This window comes from Nicotiana attenuata, unplaced genomic scaffold (assembly GCF_001879085.1).
Source record: "Nicotiana attenuata strain UT unplaced genomic scaffold, NIATTr2, whole genome shotgun sequence".
Classification (NCBI taxonomy): domain Eukaryota; kingdom Viridiplantae; phylum Streptophyta; class Magnoliopsida; order Solanales; family Solanaceae; genus Nicotiana; species Nicotiana attenuata.
In genome coordinates, this window is record NW_017675843.1 from 10,034 (window position 1) to 36,138 (window position 26,105).

Here is a 26,105-nt window from a genome sequence, read left to right on the forward strand (position 1 = left end):
ATAGGAAATGCTGGCACACCCCACCAGCCCGTTAGAAAACATTGTTTTGGGAGTTAGGATCCCCAAAGGGATCAGGTCAAAACATGAACAATAACTTGCATATTGTCATGTTCTGAACTACAACTCAAAGCACATAGAGGGAAGCAAGGGCGTAGGGATTCACAGCAGAAATAGATGAAAGGAAATTAACACTCTAGTTGACATTTAACTCCATACAGACAGTAAAGTAAACATGGATGTAAAGGCTGTAAGTAAAACACATTGGGGTGATGCTGAAACGAAAACTAGAACATACCAGTCTCAAGTAATCAAGCAAAAGAAAGCAGTAGCCTTGTAAAGCCAAAGTGCAGACAAGAAGCAAGAATACCCCAAGTATGAGTTTTGTGAGATTGTAAGTGTGAAATCTAAAGTGTAAAAAAGTTGAATTAACCGTGTAATGTGTTGTCTTGAAAGTGCAGAAGGGTCATGCCCTTTTATAGTGTGGAAAGCAAGCAGAAATAGGTAAGAAAATAGTTTGAAAATCAATTTCACAAGGTTTCCCTTTAATTAAGGGATTTGATTTCAAACGGGTAAAAAATAATTAAGGAAAGAGATTAATCAAACACCTTTTCAAAGCAGTACAAGTGGGGTAAATACATAGAGGTATATTTAAGGAAAAAGTTTTGATAGTAAACGGTTTGTGCAAATAAGGCAAGGGAATCAATTAACAGCTAGTAAATCCAAAATTGAAGATTTTGTATGAATGAACCAAGTCAGAAAGATGGGAAAAATTTTGACTTAAGGAAAATCAGTAACAATCAATCAAACCTAAAAAAGGATTCTGAATCAATCATAAGTTGGAAAACCTTTTCGGAAGAAAGAATTCATCACACATATAAAAGCATACAACCACGCTTAAGCACGAAGAACTATCATGCTAATCAGTAGAAGAGTCTAGCATAGAAGAATTTAAAAGTTCAGAATCATAAACAAAGAAGTTTAAACTTAGTTCATAGACTCAGAAATAAGTCTGAAAGAGTCCAGGGTTCTCAAATAGAACCCTAGTCTGATCATATGACCAAACTCGGAGGAAACCCCCCAAATTCTAGGGTTTCCAACTCGAGTCAAATACAGAGATGAGGAGGCAGTCGGCTCAGCTATTTCTTTTCAGAATCTCATGAGAAGACAAGCAAATACAATGGAAAATTCATAGCAAACAGAGTGAAGAAACTAACTCGAAGCAATAATGAGAGAACAGCATGGTAGTAGAAGAAATATGTTTAAGAAAAACCTTTTGGAAGGGACTTAAATAGGATTCAGTAGAAGAGGAAACAATAACACTTAAGAACACAATAGTGGAAATATGTTTAAAGAGGTCTTTTAGAAGAACTCAAGCAAAGTTCAGTAGAAGGCAAACAAACTTAAGAACTCAGTAGGAAATACATACAGTAGAAGAACACAAAAATACCGGAAAAGTATAGCAAAAGAACATATAGGTATTACAGTAGAAAAACAAAGCACAGAAGGACATGCATAATAAAGGAAAACATAAGAACACAGTAGAAGCACATGCATGACAAATACACACAAAGAAAGGAAAAGAAAAGTCGGAGAAACATTTTGAACCTTTCAGAAAACCCTAAATCGAAGAGAAGTGATTTTTAAAAGATAATTTTGAAAGAAAAAATTGGGGAAATTGTTTAAAAACCCAAGTAGAGCACAGATATGTGACAGATCTAAGAAAAATCGGAGAGAACCTCGAATAGCTAGGGTTTCAGAGGAACCCTAAGACGAGAAAGGCTTGGAAGAAGGTCCGATCTGAGTCGGAAAAGTAAGAACCAGGCTCAAAACACCATAGTGTGCCAGAGCTGGGCCGGAGATGGCCATAGAACCTTGAATCGGCGAAGATCTGAACGAAAACCTTCGAGGTCAGACCTCGAAACTTTGAATACCAAGTGTTTAAGAGCATAGGGAGATGAGTTTAAGTTATCCATGGCCTGAGAGTCCATGGATTCTGGTGAAATTGAGGTTGAAGATGATGAGAGAGGCTAGGGTTTCGAGAGAGTTCGAGAGAGTTTGATAGGAGAGGGATTTCAGAGGCGGCTGATAGAAGAGAATGAGGGGGATTAGGGTAGTCTTTGGGGATTAAAAAGGCAAGGAATGATCGTGGCCGTTGATCAAAATGATCAACGACCTGGATTAGGAGAGAGGGTCGGGCGGGTTAAATTGGTTGGGTCGAAGGCGGGTTGGATTGAAATTGGGTTGGTCTGTTAAGGGTTTGAAATTGGGTCAATTAGGGGGATCAATTTGGGCCATAATTGAAACGAAATGGGGCCATATTTTAAATCGCCAGTTTTTCCCTTTTAATTTATAAAAATAGTAAAAAAATGATTTCGAAAACAAATTAAAGGTACTGGATCAGTTAATAATATACAAATATTAATTTAAAAATATTGGAACCAATTTCATAATTATAAAATGTTGTTAATTCTGAAAATAGGCTAAAATTGTAATTATATGCAATTTGGCTTTTAAAATACCAAATAAATTTGTAAAAATGTATAGAAATTACCCCTAGCTACATTTTCGTATAAATATGAGAATAAATAAGTTATTCACCAAAAATGATAATTTTGGAAATAATTATTGGTTTTTGTACTGCTAAAATGGGCAATAAATTGATTTAAAAATCCTTTAAAAATTAGGAAAAATACTAAAACACGTGGACACACTTATATATGCATATATATACTATTTTGAAATTATTTTGCATATAAAAAATATACAGGAAAAAATTGGGTATCAACAGCCGGTGTCGATAATTGCTCTTTAGCCCCTTGCTTTGTATCCGAACTTAGATCCTTTGATGTTGCGAGTGTTGATATCGGAATCATTTCTTCGACGGCAAACATTTCCTTTGCGGCTGGTTGTTCCTCATAGATTGTTTTAATCCCTCCTGGCGTCGGGAACTTCAACACATGGTGAAGAGTCGAGGGCACTACCCTTACGTTGTGGATCCATGGCCTTCAGAACAGGGCGTTGTACCTCATGTCTCCTTTGATCACATAAAACATGGTTTCCTGGACGGTCCCGACGGCATTCACCGGTAATGTTATCTCTCCCTTAGTGGTTTTACATACCATGTTGAATCCGGTTAGAACTCGGACTGCAGGAACGATCTGATCTTGTAGGCCGAGCTATTCTATGACCCTCGATCGGATGATGTTGGTCGAGCTACCTGGATAATTAACACATGCTTAACTCGAGATATATTTATGAGTACAGATATTACCCGTGCATCATTGTCGGGCTGCACGATCCCTTCTGCATCCTCGTTATTGAAAGACAAAGTTCCCTCTGGTATGTAATCTTGAGTCCGTTTTTCCCTTGTGATGGATACTTTAGTGCGCTTTAACATCGTCTCTTGAGGAACATCAACCCCACCGTTGATCATGTTAATGATGTATTAAGGTTCTTCTTGTTTGATCTATTTATTAGAATCCCTATTTCTGAAATGATTCTTGGCTCGGTCGCTCAGGAATTCTCGAAGATGCCCGTTGTTAAATAACCGGGCTACCTCCTCCCTCAACCGTTGGCAATCCTCTGTTTTGTGGCCGCGAGCGTCATGATATTTGCACATTTGGTTTGGATCCCTTTGGTTTAGGTCGGATTGTAGAGGTCGAGGCCATTTAATGTCTTTGATGCGTCCGATAGATGATACGATGGCAGTAACATCAACATTAAAGTTATATTCCAATAACCTTGGTGCTTCTTTAGGCCCGATAGGCCTGTCGAAACCATTTTTGCTCATGAGTCCCCGTCTGCTCTGGACTTGGTCATTTCTCTTTTCATTTCGCATAGAACTCTATCCGGACCCGCTGCTTCTTCGATCCCCATTATACGGCTGGTATCGATCCTTGTCCGACCTTAATTCACGGTCGATATCTATCTTGACTCTGTCGATGGGTCTAACAGGATAAACGGACCTGGAAGGACCCCCCTATGTATCATCTTGAACTCTAATTTTTGATTGATATCGATTATGCACATCAGCCCAAGTAACAGCCGGATACTCTATCAGATTCTGCTTCAACTGTTGTGAAGCCACCGAACTTCGAACATTGAGTCCTTGGGTGAAAGCTTGAACGGCCCAATCATCAGCGATCGGTGGCAGGTCCATCCGTTCCATTTGAAACCAGGACACAAACTCTATGAGCATCTCATTATCCTTTTGTCTTACTTTGAAGAGGTCCGACTTCCTCGTCTCGACCTTGATAGCCCCAACGTGTGCTTTCACGAAAGAGTCTACAAGCATAGTAAATGATTCAATAGAATTAGGAGGTAAGTTGTGATACCATATCATAGCTCTCTTTGACAGGGTCTCTCCGAATTTCTTCAGCAAGACAGACTCGATCTCATCATCCTCCAAGTCATTTCCATTGATGGCGCATGTGTAGGAAGTAACATGCTCGTTTGGGTCAGTCGTTCCGTTGTACTTAGGAATCTCGAGCATGTGGAAATTTTTAGGGGATCGGCTTTGGATCCGCACTCGGAGGGAATGGTTTTTGTAGGAACTTCTTGGAAACCAAGCCTTTCAGTAGCGGCGGTGCTCCCGGGATCTGGTCGACCCTGGAATTGTAGATTTCCACCTTTTTGTTGTTTGCCCTTATGTTGTGGATCCATGGCCTCCAAAACAGGGCGTTGTACCTCATGTCTCCTTCGATCACATAAAACTTGGTTTCATGGATGGTCCCGACGGCATTCACCGATAATGTTATCTCTCCCTTAGTGGTTTTACATGACATGTTGAATCCGGTTAGAACTCGTACTGCAGGCACAATCTGATCTTGTAAGCCGAGCTATTCTATGACCCTCGATCGGATGATGTTGGCCGAGCTACCTGGATCAATTAACACACGCTTAACTCGAGATATATTTATTAGTACAGATATTACCCGTGCATCATTGTCGGGCTGCACGATCCCTTCTGCATCCTCGTTATTGAAAGACAAAGTTCCCTCTGGTATGTAATCTTGAGTCCGTTTTTCCCTTGTGATGGATACTTTAGTGCGCTTTAACATCGTCTCTTGAGGAACATCAACCCCACCGTTGATCATGTTAATGATGTATTAAGGTTCTTCTTGTTTGATCTATTTATTAGAATCCCTATTTCTGAAACGATTCTTGGCTCGGTCGCTTAGGAATTCTCGAAGATGCCCGTTGTTAAATAACCGGGCTACCTCCTCCCTCAACTGTCGGCAATCCTCTGTTTTGTGGCCGTGAGCGCCATGAAATTTGCACATCTGGTTTGGATCCCTTTGGTTTAGGTCGGATTATAGAGGTCGAGGCCATTTGGTGTCTTTGATGCGTCCGATAGATGATACGATGGCAGCAGCATCAACATTAAAGTTATATTCCAATAACCTTGGTGCTTATTTAGGCCTGATAGGCCTGTCGAAACTGTTTTTGCTCATGAGTCCCTGTCTGCTCTGGCCTCGGTCATTTCTCCTTTCATTTCGCATAGAACTCCATCCGGACCCGCTGCTTCTTTGATCCCCATTGTATGGCTGGTATTGATCCTTGTCCGACCTTAATTCACGATCGATATCTCTCTTGACTCTGTCAATGGGTCTAACAGGACAAACGGATTCGGAAGGAGCCCCCTGTGTATCATCTTTAACTCTAATTTTTGATTGATATCGGTTATGCACATCAGCCCAAGTAACAGCCGGATACTCATCAGATTCTGCTTCAACTGTTGTGAAGCCACCGAACTTCGAACATTGAGTCCTTGGGTGAAAGCTTGAACGGCCCAATCATCAGCGATCGGTGGCAGGTCCATCCATTCCATTTGAAACCAGGACACAAACTCTATGAGCATCTCATTATCCTTTTGTCTTACTTTGAAGAGGTCCGACTTCCTGGTCTCGACCTTGATAGCCCTAACGTGTTCTTTCACGAAAGAGTCTACAAGCATAGTAAATGATTTAATAGAATTAGGAGGTAAGTTGTGATACCATATCATAGCTCTCTTTGACAGGGTCTCTCCGAATTTCTTCAGCAAGACAGATTTGATCTTATCATCCTCCAAGTCATTTCCTTTGAGGGCGCATGTGTAGGAAGTAACATGCTCGTTTGGGTCAGTCGTTCCGTTGTACTTAGGAATCTCGAGCATGCAGAAATTTTTAGGGATCGGCTTTGGAGCCGCACTCGAAGGGAAAGGTTTTTGTATGAACTTCTTGGAATCCAAGCCTTTCAGTATCAGCGGTGCTCTCGGGATCTGGTCGACCCTGGAATTGTAGATTTCCACATTTTTGTTGTTTGCTTAGATTTTCTTCTCCCCTGATTCTCCGTTTCGTCAGCTCCTCAAGCATTTTTATGATCTCGAGGTTGTACCTGACTCGTTTCATTCGACCTCTCCGCAATCGGTTCTTCCCTACGGGTGATTTCTTGGGACGGATCTGGTTCGATTCTGTTTGGTGCACGGCTTCAGTTCTGTAACTGAGCTATCGCCACCTGTTGAGCCTATAGCATTTCGAAGATCATCCGTAGATCGATCCCGTATCATCCATTGTTTTGAGTATTTTGCGCTGTTGATCGGGCTCCACCACGGATCCTATTCTCGGGGTCAGTAGGCATGTTTGTGTCGATATCCACATACGAGTTATCGTCCAATGGGTACACAACTGGAATTCCGATGGGATCAATGGGAAATAACTTGTTACCGAGCGCTATGTTGTTATTTTCACCGTGGTGACCAGAATCATTGTCAACAGGTAGGGGTGCTAATTGTAAGTTTTGACATTTTGAGCTTAAACCTGAAATCAGAGACACTTCAAAGAACAAGTGTAAAATAGTGTGTGTTATGAAAATTTGTATCAAATAACCACTATTATTCTTAGCCCCACGGTAGGCTCCAAACTGTTTACCCTCAAAATTGGTTAACAACTGAATTCGTAAGTGGTTTAAGGATATGTGGATTAATTTGACACAAAGCGATAAATTGAATTATAATTAAAGCGAACAATGATAAAGGAAATTCAAACCGTACGACTTGAATGGTTATAGCCTTGAAAAGTAAGTCCCACTTGAAGTGGATGCAATTCAAACGATATCAGATACAGAAGAACTAGCTTATAAAAAGAAAATAATATTCTATTTCTTTGGGATGCGTGTCGCAATGTATCTTTACAAGTAATCAGACCCCCTTTATATAGTAGGGGAGTCCTACTTTATGTACAATTCTATAAAAGGTAAAAATCTCCTGATTTGCTGATTTGCCTATTCCTTATTGATATGTGCCGAGATTCCCGCCGCAATATTTGACCGGTTACGGATATTTCGGTCTTCTGTTATTTCAGTCTCCTGTTGGTTGTACAGATAATGTTTCCTCGAGCTCGTTCGGGGTCAGGGTCGGTTCTGGGTCATGGACTCAATGTTCTCGAGGATAGACATTCTGACCTTGTGTTCTGGTTCGATGGGACTCGGGGTCGGTCTTCAATCCCTCGTGTTCCGAGCTCGATTTGTCGTGTAGTAGAAGAGCCCGATTTCGATCGTATACAGATAGTCCCCTCATTTTTCAAAGATTAAACGATGAAAAACGACATGAGCTCCCGATTCTCACCTCGATACTCTGTGTCAGAAACGACAAAATGAATAAAATGTCTCGTTAGTCACGTCTCAATGGCATTAAATTCTTGTCAGTTGCTGGTCAGCCACTTCTAGATTTGAACCTGTTTGAAAACTATAAATACCCCCTTACTTATCCATTCAAACTTTACTTCAAAAGATTCTACCCTTGCTTCTTTGCAATGTATCTATTATCGGGTGCTTCCAATAACGCGAATGGACGAGGTCCAGTTCCTCCCAATGCTCCCACAAATCAAATAATGCAGAGGGTTGACAACAACACCCAAGGGGCGAGGTCGGCTTCGATGGGGCCGGGGGGAGCAGATCTGGTCACAAAAATAAGAGCGATTCCTTCAAAAACAAGCTCATGCGGTTATGAGGGAAGTGAACACCCGCATGGACCAAATCTCAGGTGCACCACCGATTCTGAATGGACCGCACTCAAAGAAATACACTCAATTGTTGTAAAAACCAAGCGCGGCAGCAGAATTGATCCCAAAGCAGTTTAAAATGCCCAACGTGCCGAAATATGATAGGACTTCAGACCCTCAGGAGAAAATCACCACCTATACAATGGCGGTGAAGGGGAACGATTTAGCTTCCCACGAGATTGAATCAGTTTTGCTGAAAAAATTCGGAGAGACTCTCACGAAGGGAGCCTTGACGTGGGATTCGTTGTTGCCCGAGCATTCCATAGACTCCTTCGAGATGCTCGCGGATTCTTTTATAAAGGCCCATGCCGGGGCCATAAAGGTGCAGGCTCGGAAGGCCGATATATTCAGGATTGCACAAGGAGAGTCCGAGTTGCTACATGAATTTGTAACCCGGTTCCAGAAGGAAAGGATGTTGCTCCAGGTCGTTCCGGATGAATGGGCGGCTGATGCATTCACCATGGGTTTGAATCCCAGAAGTTCTAATGCTTCCCGGAAGTTGAAAGAAAGATTGCTCGAGTTCCAAGTGATGACTTGGGCGGACGTTCAGAACCGGTACGAGTCAAAGATAAGGATTGAGGATGATCAGCCCGGCTTCCCATCGGCGGCCAAAGGTCAGGAGAAGAACAAAAAGAAATCAAAAGACAATTTTGACATAGATAGACGGTCTTATAGGAGCCAGTTTAAGCCCTATGAACGTGCCGAAAGACATGGCAGAGGCTTCTGGTCGACAGACAGGTTCGTTACCGATAGAAGAACTGATCGCGGCCGAAATAACAGGTCATTACAGGACAAGGAAATGTCAGGTTTCTCGAGGTCCTTCCTACCCCAGACTTTCAGAATACAACTTCAACATCAGTATAGTAGAGGTTATATCGGCTATGAGGAACATTAAAGAAGCATAGTTCTCGAAGCCGATGAGATCTGATCCCAGCCATAGGGATCCTAATTTGTGGTGCGAATACCACGACACGAACGGTCATTGGACTGAGACTGCTAGCATTTGCGCGAAGAGGTGGTGACACTACTAAAAAATGTCCATCTCAGGAAATTCTTAAGTGACCGGGCCAAAAATAATTACAGTCGCAATCATGAAAACACGGAGCCCTCAAAAGCAGGAGAAGATCCCCCAGGAGAAGATCCCCCGCGCCTAACGATCAACATGATTTTTAGGGGAACAAGATTAACGGGGTTACTTTCTCGGCAGCAAAAAAGACGAATGTATCAGCAACCCACAACAAGAGACTCCGGGAAGTCGCTGAAGACGACATGATTTTCACGGAGGAAGACGCATATGGATTTTTGCTACCGTACAACAACGACGCATTGGTAATTTTTTTAAATGTATTAGATTTTAAAATCAAACGTGTTCTGGTAGATCTAGGGAGTTCGGCCAATATTATACAAAGGAGGGTATTGGAACAAGCCAAACTAACCGAAAGCATCATTTCAGCCACAAAACTTCTCGTCGGGTTCAACCTAGCAAGCGTGACAACACGAGGAGAGATCATGTTGCCCACGAACGCCGAGGGATGATGAAGACGACCCTTTTCGAGGTGGTGGATGGTGATATGGGCTACAACATTATCTTGGGAAGACCATGGTTTCACGAAATAAAGGTTGTACCATCGACGTATCACCAGTTGCTGAACTTCCCAACTCTCGAGGAGATTAACAGATAAAAGGCAATCAATCGGCAGCAAGGGAGATGAATGCGCTTTCGATCTCCAGTAGCAAAGGGAAGGAGCATACGTCATAGCAATTACAGGAACTGGTGCTTGCTCCTGAGTCAAGTGAAGTCAACCAGGGGGGAGGGCGTCGGAATCTTATTTGGTGCCAAGATATTTCCAGGTACCAGAAGAGACGGACACAATAAAGTCCACAGCGGAAGAGCTTTAACAAGTCGCATTGTTTGAAAATTTCTTGGAGAGGAAATTCCACATGGGGACAGGACTGCACCCCGAGCTCAGGTCTAGGTTTATTGAATTTCTTAAATTTAAGGTTGATTGTTTTGCGTGGTCGCATGCGGATATGACAGGTATCCCACTGTAAGTGGCCGTACACAAGCTAAGCCTGGATCCCAACATTCCTCCGGTAAGACAGAAAAAACATCATATTGCCGAGGCCAGATAAATTCGTCAAAGAAGAGGTAACTCGCCTGCTTGATATCGGTTCGATCTAAGAGGTAAAGTATCCAGACTGACTAGCTAACATAGTAGTAGTTCCTAAGAAGAAGAATAAATTTCACATGTGCATAGACTATAAGGACTTGAATAAGGCGTGCCCAAAGGACTTGTTCCCATTGACAAACATCGATCAAATGATTGAATTGTGCATAACATGAAGCATAACATAAAGCTTAACCCCGAGAAGTGTGCGTTCGGGGTCAGCTTTGGTAAGTTCCTGAGATTTCTGGTGTCACAAAGGGGGATTGAGGTTAACCCCGATAAATCAAAGCCATCGAAGACATCCCTGACCAGCTATCAAACGTAAATGAGGTTGAAAGGCTCACAAGGAGATTGGCCGCTTTGAGCAGGTTCATTTCCTGGTCTTCAGAGAAATGCCACGTTTCTTCGCGCTGCTCAAAAAGAAGAACAACTTCAAATGGACCCCGAAATGCCAGCATGCTTTGAGGGATTTGAAAAGGTGCTTGTCAAGTCCTCCGCTATTATCGAAGCTGCAGTAAGGCAAAAAATTATTAATCTACCTAGCCGTCTCGGAGGTAGCGATAAGCGCCGTTTTAGTCCGCGAGGATGAAGGTACGCAATCTCCCATTTATTACATTAGTAGAATTCTAACAGGAGCAGAAACTCGCTACCCGTATTGGGAGAAGCTGGCCTTGGCCCTCGTAGTCGCCGCTCGGAAGCTAAGGCCTTATTTTTAATGTTACCCGATAGCTGTGGTGACCACCTTTCCCCTGCGGAATATCCTTCATAAATCCAAAATTTCGGGTAGGCTGCCAAATGGGTCATTGAAATGAGTGAATTTGACATAGAATATAAACCTAGAACTGCGATTAAGTCACAAGTTTTGGCCGACTTTGTGGACTATTCCAGTCCAGGATTGCTACCTATGGCAACCAAAGAAGCAGTGATGGTGTCAGAATCGACATCAAGAGATTGGACCCTACTTACAAACGGAGCTTCCAACATCAAAGGGTCCAGGCTTGGCATAGTATTAACCACGCCTTCGGGGGAAACCCTAAGACAGTATATAAGAATGGTTACTTTGACTAACAATGAAGTGGAGAATGAAGCTTTGATTGCATGACTCAAATTGGCCCGGGAACTAGATTCCGAGGTCATAAAAATCAAATGTGACTCCCAGGTAGTGGTAAATTAGGTCTACAGGATCTTTGAATCCAAAGAGGAGCGCAAGCAACAATATGTAGCGAAGGTTCAGGCTCTCCTTGCTCGATTTCGGGAGTGGTCAATCACGCATATCCCGAGGGAAGAAAACACAGAAGCAGACGCATTAGCTAACCTGCTCTCAACAACAGAAATAAAGGGATCGGATTCCGGTACGGCAGTACAGCTTATGCACTCGGGGTTAGACACAGATAGCTACTACGAGGTAAACACGACTAATTTGGTATAGGGCTAGAGGAATGAGATCATTGATTATCTCGAGCACAGAAAGTTTCCTGAAGACCCCAAGGCATCCCGGGCGTTGCGCGCTAAAGCGGCACGATATAGCGTCAAAGGAGGCCAATTGTACTGGAAATCTTTCCAAGGCTTGTTGGCCCGATGTTTGGGAGCCTCCAAAGCTAATTATGTTATGCGAGAAGTCCACGAAGGGATATGTCGAAGTCATTCGAGTGCAAATTCCTTAGTACTAAAGTTGGTAAGGGCAGGATACTATTGGCCCCGAATGGAACAAAATACCAAAGCTTTTGTAAAAAAATGCGATAAGTGTCAATGCTACGCACCATTGGTACATCAACCAGTAGAACCATTGCACTCAGTTTTGTCTCCATGGCCATTCATGAAGTGGGAAATGGATATCATCGGACCACCACCGCCGGTCCCTGGTAAGGTAAGGTTTCTTTTGATTTTGACTGACTATTTTACTAAGTCGGTTGAAGCAGGTCCTTATCAGAAAATTGACGAACATGAAGTGGTGGATTTCTTGTGGGAGATCATAATTTGCAGATTTGGGAACCAAAAGAGATAGAATGTGCCAACGCCACATTTTATAAGTGAAAAGGTCACAAAGTTACTTGAAGACTTGAAAATCAAAAGGATCACATCTTCGCCCTATCACCCGAGCGCAAATGGTCAAGCGAAGTCAACGAACAAAGTGATTATACAAAATCTCAAAAAGAGATTGGAAGCAACGAAAGGCAAATGGACTGAGGAACTGCCTGGAGTACTATAGGCGTACCGAACAACGGCCAAATTGAGCACAAGAGAGACTCCTTTCTTCCTAGTTTACGGAGTAGAAGCCTTGATCCCGGTGGAAGTTGGGGAACCTACCATGAGATACTTCCAGGAAAATGAAGAAGCAAACAACAAAGCAATGTTGGTCAATTTGGAGTTTCTCGATAAGCGCAGGGACTTGGCGCATATAAGGATGGCAGCTCAAAAGCAGAGAATAGAAAGATATTATAATCGAAGATCCAACCTTCGTTATTTCAAAGTGGGAGACTTGGTTCTAAGGAAATTAACTCCAAACACCCAGGAACTCAATGTAGGGAATCTAGGTCCAATATGGGAAGGCCCCTACCAGCTTTCAGCTGTCACCGGGAAAGGTTCATACGAGTTGGAGAATCAAGATGGAGAAAATTTACTAAGCAACTGGAACGTGGCACATCTCAAGAGATACTATTGTTGATAAACATCACATGTACTGAAAGTATGTGCTGCACTATTTTTTCCTTCGTCCGATTTTTGTCCTAATTGGGTTTTTCTGGCAAGGTTTTTAACGAGACAACAACCGAAAGCATACATGAAGAAGGTTTCAACAACAACAATAATACCTTTTAATAACAAGGCACATAAGCTAAGAACCACTCCGGAGTGGTTAGATAATCTTTTGCTCGATAGCAAAGTTCCCACCGGAAGTTAAGTTTGCTATTGAAAAGAGGTTACCCGACCGTTCACAAGTGCAAGACACTAGGGAGTTGTTAGATAGTCTTTGGCTCGATAGCATAAATTCCTAAGGGGAAGTGAAGTTTGTTACCGTACTGAAGATTATCTAGCAATTCATTAGTGGAATCCTCGAAGGTGTTAAACTTCCAGTGTTCCAATTCGCATTCTTCGTATTCGAACACTAGGGGAGAATGATATGAGGATACGGCAACAACGACTGCCTCTTCGACCAGGATACGAAACACAAAAGCATAGTTATGTCATCAAGTCTGGGGACTACATGGCCAGCCCCGTAGAAACAAGTTGTACAAATTAGCCACAAGAAATGGCAATTCCTTTTAGCATAACGAATGCTTATGTACTTTTTGAAAATGGATGGAATAATGTAAAGTCCTTCTTGTATGAATGATGAATTGATTTTGTCATTTGAAAGTTAAACAAGTACTTCAAATGCTAGTGCTGTAATGAACATGAGACGTCCTTTTCAAGAGCATTGTAAACATAAGAGGGCCCTCTCTTATGAAAACCCTCACGATAAAGGGTTGATTTCAGAAGAACTTGTGCCTGGAATCCAAATGCTTTCAGGAGAAAATACACCCAAAGCCTTGCATAATCAGATGCAAATAGTAAAACTTGCGCAAAACACTTAAACGAGAAAGGACGCAAAGACTAAACTTGCATAAATGTTCAAACAAAAGAATGCAGAAAGACTTATGCAATACTTGAGCAAAAGGTGTTTTTATTTACAATGGATGTGCCAAAATGGCACAGGTACAAAAGTTGGGAAAAGAAATAAATAGCTAAGCTGCTGCATCTCCGGAACCCAGAGGAAGAGAAGCATCTGCGCCCCCAGGAGAAGTGGGTAGATCTGCCGCCGGCTCCATATCTTGATCTTCATCATTTTGGCCTTCAACATCTTTGCCTTCCGGTTCCTTTTCATTTCCCGAGAATTCGAAATTGGAACCAGAAGAACCAAATGCATTAGGCCTGGCCGGAAGACCCCTTTTAGCGGTTTACTCCAGCTCACGGGGCTTTAACGATTTCGGCATCAAAGTCAATGACACCCGCTTTAGCCTCTTTTAAGGTTTTTCTCCTAATGCTATATATAACATATGTTTTTTCAACAACGAGGGAAGCCGCTGGATGCTTGACTTCTTCTTTAAGTTAGTCAACCTCGGCAGAAAGATTTTCCCGTATGGATCTAACGGACTGGAGGCTAACATCGAGATCACGGACAGTAGAGCTGAAAAGTCTATTATGCTTAATGGTCCTCTTATACTTCTCCTCCAATTGGGCATATTTCACCCTGGCAGCAGCAAGCTCTTCAGTATTGGAGTTCAAGGCTGCCTCCAAATTATTTAATCTTTCAGCGGAGGCAGCCTCACGATCGGATGCAGCAAGAATGACACTATGGACTTCATCGCATTTGGCCCTAGCCTCTTCAAATTGAACAGGGGCGATATATTGGCTAAGGGTCTCTACTTCTTGCTCGCTTTGCTGTAGACGAGCCTCCAACTCAACAGCCTCAGCAGCTTTAGCTTCCAGTTCTGAGAGGCGAGCAACAATTTGGTCCCGCTTGGCCAAAAGTTGATCCCGCTTGGAGCTAAGTTCCTCCTTATCCCGAATCAACCTTTGGAGGCCCTCGAAAGCAAGGAAATTGGCCTGGGAAACAAGAAAGACTAAGTCAAAGATAGAAGAGATAACAAAGGAAATGAAGAGTATACCGCTGCGGCATTGTGCATAGCATTGTTCAACAAGCACTCTCCCAAGAGAGCTTGTATCTTTTCTTAATCTTTTTCTGAAGCCAAAGGCTTCAGATAGTTAGCAAGTCCCACCGGCCGGGACAACATATTTCACTCGGTAGAGATCGAGAGAGAAACGCTCCTCCTCCTTTGTGGATCTTCTGAGGGGGCGGCGTAATTTTGCCCCAAGTTCCCATGAACTGGGGACTGGGGGAAAGGAACATCCTCTTCTCGGACAGATGCGGCCGGGGAGATGATGTAACAGTTGCTGGTGAAAGAGTCGATGAAGAAGGAGATGAATCTGATGGCATTGAAGGATGACAAGTGGCTGCGGCAAGCGTAGTGCTGGGTGTTGGTTGCTCATCAACCGAAGACGGCAGGGACCCGGTACTCAGCCTCACAGTACCTGGCGCAGCGACTGGGATCCGGAAACGGGAGTTGGCATTTTCCACCATCTCAAACTCCCCCCCCCCCCCCTCCCCCCAGAGCACTGAGGTATCATCCTCGGTTGATATAACTAACTCAACAGATTGAGCAATCTGTTGAGCTGAGGAAGGTCATCGTCTTCTGTGTAGAGAAGCCCCCTCCTCGCTGGCTTCCCCATCATTGTCAATCATCATGGTATCTATGGTCGGCCTGGGCGGGGGGCTCGTCAACATAACTTTCGGAGATGACTCGGGGGCGGCATTCTTTGCCCTCTTATTCTTTCCCCCGGCCACAGAAGAATGCCTTCTTTTTGGTTGCTTGTTCTCCGGTCAGGGACTCCGGGAAGAAGCACCCGCACCAGAAGCAGGCCCAGAGATGCCTGTCTGTGTAAAAGCCTTCTGCAGCAACCTCGCCACATCAACAGGATTAGCCAAAACGTCATCCTTGAGGACAACAACTGAGCCCTGGGGTGTACATGAATTCAACAGGAGAGAAGAGTCAAACAACTTCCTTATGTGAAAGGTAAAAACAAGATGAGTTCAACTTACATGATTTTTGGCCTTCCAACCGTATTTCAGGAATAGTTCTTTCCACGTGCGGGTTTCGGGCATAGTAACATCTAACATTTTCTAGACCCATTTGTCCAAGCCCCAACCCTAGGTGCAACCCACTGAGTCGCTGAAACGGGTAAAGGAAGAATAGTCAATAATATTGTGGAATGATCTTTAACAGAAGAAGAAATAAACGATAGACTTACGTGTGTGGTTCCATAATTTCGGGAAAGCCGGAGCCGTTGCCGGGATGATGTCACTGGTGGCGACTGAAACGAACCGTTCCATCCACCCAGGATCGTTGTCATCATCCATGCTGGATAGCAGTGCATGGTGGCCATGCTTGCTGAAATTTATCATCCCCCGGGTGATTTTGGGGGAATAGAGGTTCATCACTCGATCTAAGGATAGCTCTTCTCCCATGTGGTAAAGTGAATCCTTCTCTATCTTCAACATACTAAGTTCATGTCATTCTTCATCTCCGATGCTCCTCAACTGATGCTATAAGCCTTTACTAATTCAGATTGGGCTACAAGTATTGATGATCGTAAGTCGGCCAGTGGTTATGCAACTTATTTTGGCACTAACCTGATCTCCTGGTCTTCCAAAAAGCAACATACAGTGGCGAGGTACTCCACAGAATCTGAATATAAGGCTTTGGCTGATGCAACAGCAGAGTAACATGGACTCAGTCTCTCCTTTTTGAACTTGGCATTCCTGTTGAGATAGATTTTCATTTTGTGAGAGACAAGGTAGCTAGCGAGACCTCACTATTCAGTTTCTCTCATCCAAATATCAATTGGCTGACATCCTAACCAAGCCACTCTCCTCGGCAAGGTTTCAGTTTTTACAAGACAAACTCAAGGTGAAAGATTCACCTTCCGTTTTCAAGGGAGGTATTGGACCGTGTCTATCCTTGCGGAGTTTAAATGACAAGCCTTGTCTAACTAAAACTCTATCGGATCTCTCTTATGTTTATCATATAGAATTTGCACTTATCTTGACTTCTTGTTGGTTTATACTATAAAAATATATGTCGTACCATGTTAATGAATATCAATAAGGATTGGTTTTTCAATGTGTCATTCCAACGTGTTTCTAGGTTTTACAACATATAAATTCAATTGTACCATTTTACGGGTAAACAGTAACTTACTGAAATGAGAATATATATTAATTAACTGTAATTGACGGAGAAAAGTTTATGTGAAACACATGTCATGCATTCATTGGTTTGGTATAAACCCAGCCCGTGGTGTTTATCCCAAACCAATAGACGTGTGATATGTTTTTACATATACTTTTAACACTTAATCATGATTAATTAATATATATTCTCATTGCATTAAATCGCTTAACCATAGTATGTCGGTATATTTGATTTAAACGCTCCGAGCGAGTTTTTCCCTTACCTCCGACACATCCACGAAACAGAGTACATTATAATACTCCAACTTCCGTATTAGTAGCCTAATAACTTAGCTTGTCATGTAAAAAGTGCAGTTTGAATTGAACGAAATAGAAAGCATATACTTAGCTTCACCGGAAGATTTGTAATTTGCGAAACTCAGGAAAGTGCACCTCTTTGCGACTTGTGCATTGTAAGAGCTCATTTGGACATAAGAAATTTTTCATTTTTTTCGAAATTAGCGTTAGGTCATAAAAAATTTAATTTTTATTTGAAGATGCATTATGGATTTTTTCGAAAATTTGGAAAACTCCAAAAAGCTATTTTTCAAACTTTTCACTCATATCACTCACAAAACTTCACAAACAACCCAAAATTATATTCATGTCCGTAAAACACTAAACAATGAGATCAGAAATTCATTCAACTGTTGAGACACCTTTTGAGTTAAAACCTGAGGACAAAACCATGAGGCCGTAAAGATTACAATATATCGACAATATAGTCGCCAAGTAAGAAATTATATCAATTGTACTTGAACTAACGAGCCATGCACACTCAAATCCTGGTGTTAAATTTTGTAATCGTTGTTCGTTGAGGAAAAAGTGGTCAGTTCGGATAAAAAAGATTCATAATCTAATCAGAACAGTCCCTAGATGAGTATATTCTGTATTTGTCACTTTGATTGGATCCTAATTGGATTTGGGAGTGAAATATTAGTCATAGACGACAAGGCCAAGTTTAAACAAAACCAGGTTCCTATTTTGAATGAATTATGAACAGACGACGCAGGGAAAGTCCTTCAAGAGACTACAACTAAGCAATGACAAACTCAACTGGTAAACTCTAGAAATCACAAACACTAACAAAGAAAGATACAGTTGGGATTTTGGATCAGCAAACTGTTCTAAAAGGAAATGATCAAGACAGCTAGCTAGTTTGAAAGTCATACTCCTATCTAATATCAAAACCAAAACCGCCCACTGGAATCTAGGCCAAGGCAATTGATCTCCATCACTCACAGCCCCTGGTTTCTTCAAACCAACGAATTGCAATTTGAGGAAATACCAACTACCGTACGTAAAGTTTCCAACATTACTAAAACAATATAAACAAGTCCTAGTTGACCAGTAGAATACAGAGAAGAAAAAGAGAAGTTCACATGAAAGGAATTTAGTGGCATGGAAGCATCCTATCAGGAAATATTTTTACATAGAAACTCAAGTAAATAAAGCTTTATTTGTAAGACACAAATCGGCTGTAGATTGTCAAAACATAAAATAACAGTATAATCACATGGTTTTGGTATGAAGTGAATTTGGACTCATTACTATTCCTTGCTCATCCCAGTGTACCCAATAATTTCTCCTTCGGATGAGGTAATTAGGTTACAACTACAACTACCTGTTATTCAAATCTAACTGCTTTTTTTAACCAACCCCACCCGGTAAAAATTATTTTACTCCTATGGCTATATATAGTCGCCAAGTACCTTCTTACCTTCATACTTAGAACAAGAAGATGGAGATTCCGGTGATCGACTTCAGTAAGCTTGACGGTGAGGAGAGAAGTGCAACCATGGCACTTCTCCATCATGCTTGTGAGAAATGGGGCTTCTTTATGGTAATGAATGTTGTATTTCTGCTTTTCTGTAGTAGCACTTTTAAGATATTGATACTAACAGAAATGTTCAATTTATGCAGATAGAGAACCATGGAATTGACACTAACCTGATGGACAATGTGAAGCAGCTCGTGATTCAGCACTATGAAGCCAATATGAAGAAACGGTTCTATGAATCAGAGCTACCTATGAGCTTAGAGAAGAAAGAAAAACTCAGCAAAACAGACTGGGAAAGCACGTTCTTTCTTTGGCATCGTCCAAGTTCTAACATCTATGGGACTGAAGGTCTCTCAAAGGATCTTTGGTAAGTCAAGAACACCAGAGCATAAAGTTTCAACAGTTCAACAATTATACTAGAATGCGCACACACACATACAGCTTATATATGTCATGCACTTAAAATATGTCACTGACAATCTATCTGCGAAACAAGTCTTTTCTTAACATTATTGAATGCCACATCTGAACTATGTGGGATACATGTTTATGTGCAGCAACGCAATAGATGGATACATTGATCAGCTGATTAATCTTGCTGAAAATCTTTCAGAACTAATGTGTGAGAACCTTGGCCTAGAGAAGAGTTACATTAAGGAAGCATTTTCAGGAAGCAAGGGTCCTTCTGTTGGAACAAAAGTGGCAATATATCCTCAATGTCCGCGCCCTGAATTAGTCAGGGGATTGCGTGAGCACACAGATGCTGGTGGTATCATTCTCTTACTCCAAGACGAACAAGTTCCTGGTCTGGAATTCTTTAAAGACGGACATTGGGTGAAAATTCCACCTTCCAAGAACAACAGAATTTTTGTAAACACTGGTGATCAAATCGAAATTTTAAGCAATGGGATGTACAAGAGCATTCAACACCGAGTGATGGCTGAAAAGAATGGAAACAGACTTTCCATTGCCACCTTTTACAACCCTGCTGGTGAGGCCATCATTTCTCCAGCACCAAAGCTCTTGTATCCCTGTCATCTCCGTTTTCAAGATTATCTAAATCTTTATTCCAAAACCAAGTTTGCGGAAAAAGGCCCCAGATTTGAGTCCGCAAAAACATTGGCGAACGGGCACTGAAGTCTTCACATTGAAAAAGAACAATACTCGTTCAAGTTTATGTTACTTATCATTTGAGTGCCCTCTTTTTTTTTCTTTTTTCTTTTTTTCTGTTTGAGCCTTCTTTCTGGTTATATTTCAAGAGAAGCTAATGTATATAAGCTTCCTTTATCATGTAACATCTCATTAAAAGTTTTAAGGTCAAAGTTAGAATTGCTTTGAAAGGTTGTTATTCATAGACCAATGACACTTGCAGAAGAGCAAAAATAAGTTGATTTATTTTGGTTGTATCAGTAAAAGAAAACTAACTCCAGAGAGCATTTCTTGGTAGTGGTTGATTGATGATTACCTGCTACCTATCGCTGTGAGCATAACAATCTTTTAACGAAGAATAATCTGTATAATGCTAAATTCTCTTGATCTTATCATCTAGCAAGAGATACAGCACCATATGCAAACTCACAGACAAATTCCTCCTGAAGAACCTTTGTCAACTCGAAATATTTTAATTTATTTATGTTTAGTGTAAATCTGAAGTACACAAAATTGGAACACAAAATTGGAATTGGGAGAGAGAGAGAGAGAGAGAGAGAGAGAGAGAGAGAGAGAGAGTTATAGACTCTCTTCACTACTTCCGTACCGTACTANAAAACTTTATAACTATGAGCGTTTCAATCATGCTTAAATAGATAACGTACGAATGATGAGGAAATTGTTACATAATCCTTTTTAACCATTCATTTCAATGTAATATTCTAATTCCAAACATAACAACATCAACATAACCAACCACCAAGAGAAATTCAAGGTAAGTGTTGTCCCAATAATACCCAAATGAAACTTGTACACAATCAACCAACTTATCAACACATGAAAAATGAATGCCACAAAATTTGCCCATGCTATCACATTATTCTTTAATTGGCTCTTTAAAAACCTCTTTAGTGGAAATTTAAATGCAAAGAAAAAGTGGAGATTGAATATTTAATGTGAGGCCAAAACTACAACTTCAACAATTGCCCATGAAATTGAATAAAGGCCAAAATAACAACTCCAGATAGCTCAGCTACATCTTCTGGTTGCCCAAGAAATTTCAAGACTAGCGTTGCGAAGAGAAATAAAGGCATCATTATAATACAACATAAGAAGAGTACAAGAACGTTGCAAATAGACTCCTAACATGTAATAATAAGAGCTAAATCAAGAACCCTAGGTTCAGAAAACAAGTATGAGAAATGACCAACTTAAACTAGAACCCTAGGTTTTGCAAAATCAGAAAAGGGAGAAATTAAAGAAAGGGGGGAGTGGGAGAGAGAGAGAGAGAGAGAGAGAGAGAGAGAGAGAGAGAGAGTTTATAAGACTCTCTTTCACATTTCCTCCGTCCAAAAGTTATGTTTGTCCACCTAATTGTTAAACATCCATCCTTAGTTTTATCAACCCACACAGACCCAAGACAAGGAAGAACATTTCTCTTGTAGTGCATGACATAAGGTATTAATATCATTATAACTACAACTGGAAAAAACAGCAATCTGATTCAGTAAAAACTATTAAGAAATACCATCTGTATAAACAACCAGGTTAATTCCTATCAAACCTGTTGTAAAACTTTTATAGTAGCTTCTTTAAGAAACTAAGTCCAAAAAATGGTCCAAGTTAAAGAGCAATAATGTATTTACATAGCTGTTTGTTTAACAGGGTATAGGGCCACTTACAAACTAGACAATTTTGACAACACAGATTTTGTCACCAGAGTATTAGTACGCTGAGTAGCTTCTATGAGTAAAGATTTTTGAGACTTCAACAAAGGAGCACATTTGGTGACAAAACATAGTAAAAAGTTTCCAAATTTCAAAGACTTTGAAAACCTCTCAGCAGATTCCCAAGCATGCTGAACAAGTCTATCAACTGAGTCTTGAGTCAAATGAATGTTATGATTTAGGATATTTTGCATCAAATTAAATAATGACTCAGTCCATACCAATTTACTTCCAATTAAGCATTGATGACAGGGAAGGGAGATGAATTTCTTCAGATTGTCCCCATCGCAGAGAAGTTTCTGGCAGAAGGCAGAAATATGGCCTGGGTGCAAAGATTCTTTAACTATCCTTGTTATTACATCACACATAGGGTTATTTATGCCTTCCATTCGAAGAATCAGCGGCAGTAGCAACGCATACTCTGCAGCTCTCTGATGAACTTTAGAGTACTCTATTGCTGCTGTTAGTAACGCACGAGAAGCTGGTTCTTTCAAAAGCAACAACTTGGGAAGAATGACGGCGCAAAGAACGTGGCTGGGCCAACCAAGTTCATCTACATTCCCGCCTAGAAGATTGGACATTAAAACTGCAGCTGTCTCATCATCAGCTCTCCAAGGTTCAATTATGCTCAAAACAGCCAAAGACTTCCCCCCTCCTTTACAAAGCTGCCGAATTTCCCCTGCCAATTCCACAGCTTTAGCTGTAGACTGAAGAGAAAACAACCGGTCTTTCAAGCGCCCAGCCATTTCTTCAACTTGAGGGTTCAAGTAGTCATCTACTTCCCTCAATTACTTCATCAATCTCCTCCATTACGTCATCCATCATTTCTCGTTTACCCTCTTCGAATTCACTCAAAGGATCATCATTTTCTCCACAACTACTAAACTGCATTGCCAAGTTGAATTGTTTCTGTGATATAGGCAGCCACGGAAGCATCAAATCACTGTCATTGGCAGCATCCTTAAGCCAATTGGGTAATGAACAAAATTCATCATCCACTAGTTCTTCTTCAGAATCCAAGTTCAAGCTAGTTAACCATTCATGGTTTGACCTAGACACTACGTCGAGCAGCTGATGTGCAGCCCGCTTTACCCAAAAATCAAACTCCTCGCCCTCCTTCAACATAGTTTCCGCAAGCTGACGCAAGTCACTTTCACAAAATCTCCGGCTATCATAAAGAAGAAATGACAAAATGCGAGCTTGAACTGCATTTGGTAGAGTCTGTATCCACATAACCCTGCCAAGACAAACACCAATTTATCTTTGTTCAATTCACATTAAGTTAAACTGGTAAACAAGTAAACTTCAATTTTAACCTCCAAAGGTAAAATCAAGTAAAAAATTACCGTTTTGTGAGAGATGGGGAAGAGGAACCGGTGATGGTGATATCGGTAGGTTTTGTGAGCAGTGAAAGGAATGAGGTTGTAGAAATGGTGGTAGGGCCAGATTGGTTGAAAGCCTGTTGTAACCATAGAGATGCTTCAGTTTCAGGACAAGGGGAGTTCAAGAATATCTGAAACAATGGTACCCAACATTCCATTTGCTGAAAAAACAGTCGGAGGGAGCGCACATACAGAGATTTCTGGCAAAAAAGGGGCTCTTTTTGTAATTTGATCAGAATTCAAACTTTATAAGTACTCATATCCCCTTCAAAAAAAAAAAAATTACTCATATCATTTATAACTTGATTCTACTCATTCAATTCAAACTAGGAAAAGCTCCAAAAATATCCTTAAATTATGGTATATAGCTCATTTTTGTCCTCTATACTCTCCGTTTGCATAATGGACCACTAATGTCCTTCGACCTAACAACCCTCCACACAAGCCATTTTAAATCTTACGTGGTATCCACGTAGCTGTGACATGGCAGCCACATAAGCGGGCAACCTTCTAAACCCGCTCCGAAACCCATTTCCAATCAAAGATCTGACTGTAACCCCACATCCAAACCCAATTTCTTCCTAGACCCAATTTCCCTTCAAAATTTCTGCTCCAACTTCAGCAGCAATACTTAGTTACAGTGAATGAGTAAGTCATCCATATATTAAAGCTAGTTGGAAAATGTACAATTGAAAATATAGAAGACTGAAATTGATTCACGCGTACTTCTGTATTCTCTTAATGTGATGTCATAAGATTCATAATTTTTTGGTTAAGTTATATTGGCAGCTCGAAGAGGAGGGTTGTAGCATGAGACACATAAAAAAGAGAGCATTTTTATGTTGTGTGTACGTGTGCAGAAGCCAAAATTCTGCTCAGATGAGTGTACAATTGTATAACCAAGAAAAATTCTTCATGTGCAAAATTAATAGATGGACACGGATCGACCGCTACATTAATGTTCACATAAGTGGAAATCAGGAATAATATAGTGCAACAAAAGGAAGGACTTCATTGTCATGAAGGGAATTGGAGCACAAATTTTGAAGAGAAATTGGGTCTAGGAAGAAATTGGGTTTTTGTTATGGAATGGGGTTTGGATGTGGGGTTACAGCCAGATCTTTGTTTGGAAATGGGTTTCGGAGTGGGTTTAGAAGGCCCGCTTATGTGGCTGCCATGTCACAGCTAAGTGGATGCCATGTAGGATTTAAAATGGCTTGTGTGGAGGGCTGTTAGGTTGAAGGACATTAGTGGCCCATTGTGCTAACGGGGAGGATATTTTTGGTCCAGTTTACTAATTGAGGACAAAAATGAGCTACATATCATAGTTTAGGGATATTTTTGGACCTTTTCCATTCAAACTATTAAATGGAGATTTGTTGAAACCATAATAAAATATTAAAATGTTTAAACGTGATATATATTTCACACTTGAAATATTCCTTATATATTTTTAATATTTTGCTAGTATATATTTCAACTACTGAAATTCTGTATCTGCAAATAATAAGATATATTTCACCGATACTTCAAATATTAAAATTTAGCATTTGTAAATAATGGTTTGATGTTGCAAATAATAATAGGAGTTATCAAATCATTATTTGCAGTACTGAATTTCAATGTTTGCAACAATAAAATATTATTTATTGGCAAAAATTATATACTATACTCCTTCATCTATCTGCCGTCCATATTTGGGGTTAACAATATTAGAAGCAGACACCCTTTGGTGTCTCCGATAAAGTCCTACCACGCTATAACTTTTGCCAGTTAATTTTTACATTTTATTTCATTGCTGCGATTCCTTTCGTTCAAAAATTTATATTTGATTTGACGTGATTTTAACTTAGGCCTTATTTTTCTAAAATTAAGACGTCTGAATCTGAATACCCGTCTGAATATCAAGATGTGAATTAAAATTAAGACATCTGAATCTGAATACACATCTGAATATTAAGATGTATATTAAGATCTGAATACTAAATGATTAAGACTATTTGATTTTTAACATCTAAATGTATAAAATTTACTTTTATTTGAAAAATAATAAATATAAAATTCGAATAAAATACTAATTAATCTAATATTCCATCACAAAATATATAGCTTTTTTAAATATGATAGTTGCTAGTGGTGATGGTTAACGGTAGTGCTTGTGAATGCCGACTAAAAGCGGTGGTTGGTGGTGGATTTGGTTGATTGTGGTAGTTTAGGGTAGTAGCTAGTGGTGATTGGTAGTGGTAGCTATTATGATTGAGGATAGTGGTGGTGGGTGGTGATAGTTAATAATGGCGGGTGGTAGTGGTGGTAGTTATGATTGAGGAAGATGGTGGTGGGTGGTGCTTGTTTATAATGTTGGGCAATGCCAGCTATGGTTGTTGATAGTGATGGGGTGGTTAGTTGTGGTAGTTGAGGTGGATGAGTGTTGGTTGTCGTTGAGAATGGTGGTGGTGGGAGTGATGGGGATGGTGGGTGGTGGTGGTCGACAATGATGGCGACTATGATTGAGAATGGTGATGGTGATGGTTGAGTATGGTGGTGGTTGTGGGTGACATGGTGGTAGTTGATAATGGTAGACGGTGGCGGCAGTTAATAATGAATATGGATGATAACATCATAATGAAATTAAGTCTCTGTCATAGATCTTAATGATACAGACTTCTTCAAACCCATTAAGTGGTTGTGAAGTAGAAAAAATAAATACACTTAACGATTAAGATTTGAATAATCAAGATTCAAACTTTAAAAACAAACACACTTAAAAAATGTCTGAGATGTGAATGATTAAGATTCAGACATACCCAAACAAATGAGGCTTTAAATATTCATAACATAACTCAGTTACAATACATCATTTATAGAGTCCCTTTCAGATCAGGTCAAGTACAACAACCACGTCCCATGCTTCTCAACAAACTCCTAAACTCTCATCACCAAATATAGAAGTAAAGTAATTTGAATAGAAATGTAAAATGAAATTATTTCTCGGAAACTTTGAAGAGTAGATGATGACTTCAAACCGAACATA

At 40.7% G+C, this 26,105-nt stretch overlaps 2 protein-coding genes across 2 annotated transcripts; one reads left to right on the top strand and one right to left on the bottom strand.

Annotated features, from left to right (window-relative positions):
* The first annotated feature begins 18,401 nt into the window (after positions 1-18,401).
* LOC109220508 (1-aminocyclopropane-1-carboxylate oxidase 1) lies at positions 18,402-20,222 on the top strand. The gene is made up of 3 exons (XM_019384973.1): positions 18,402-18,879; positions 18,960-19,183; positions 19,374-20,222. Exons 1-3 carry the CDS (start codon positions 18,778-18,780, stop codon positions 19,951-19,953), a joined length of 906 nt encoding a protein of 301 aa, XP_019240518.1. The 5' UTR covers positions 18,402-18,777; the 3' UTR covers positions 19,954-20,222.
* Positions 20,223-21,588: 1,366 nt separating this feature from the next.
* Positions 21,589-23,388, bottom strand: LOC109220507. Its single transcript, XM_019384972.1, is given in 3 exon segments — positions 21,589-22,463; positions 22,465-22,929; positions 23,039-23,388. Coding segments are annotated over 3 exon segments (1,479 nt in total). The 5' UTR covers positions 23,233-23,388; the 3' UTR covers positions 21,589-21,643.
* Positions 23,389-26,105: the final 2,717 nt, after the last annotated feature.

What these genes read in the sequence shown, in the direction of transcription:
- LOC109220508 (XM_019384973.1), top strand. Translation starts at nt 18,778, where the DNA reads ATGGAGATTCCGGTGATCGACTTCAGTAAGCTTGACGGTGAGGAGAGA. An exon ending in AGAAATGGGGCTTCTTTATG is followed by an intron (nt 18,880 to 18,959) that starts GTAATGAATGTT and finishes CAATTTATGCAG; the next exon opens with ATAGAGAACCATGGAATTGA. An exon ending in GGTCTCTCAAAGGATCTTTG is followed by an intron (nt 19,184 to 19,373) that starts GTAAGTCAAGAA and finishes GTTTATGTGCAG; the next exon opens with CAACGCAATAGATGGATACA.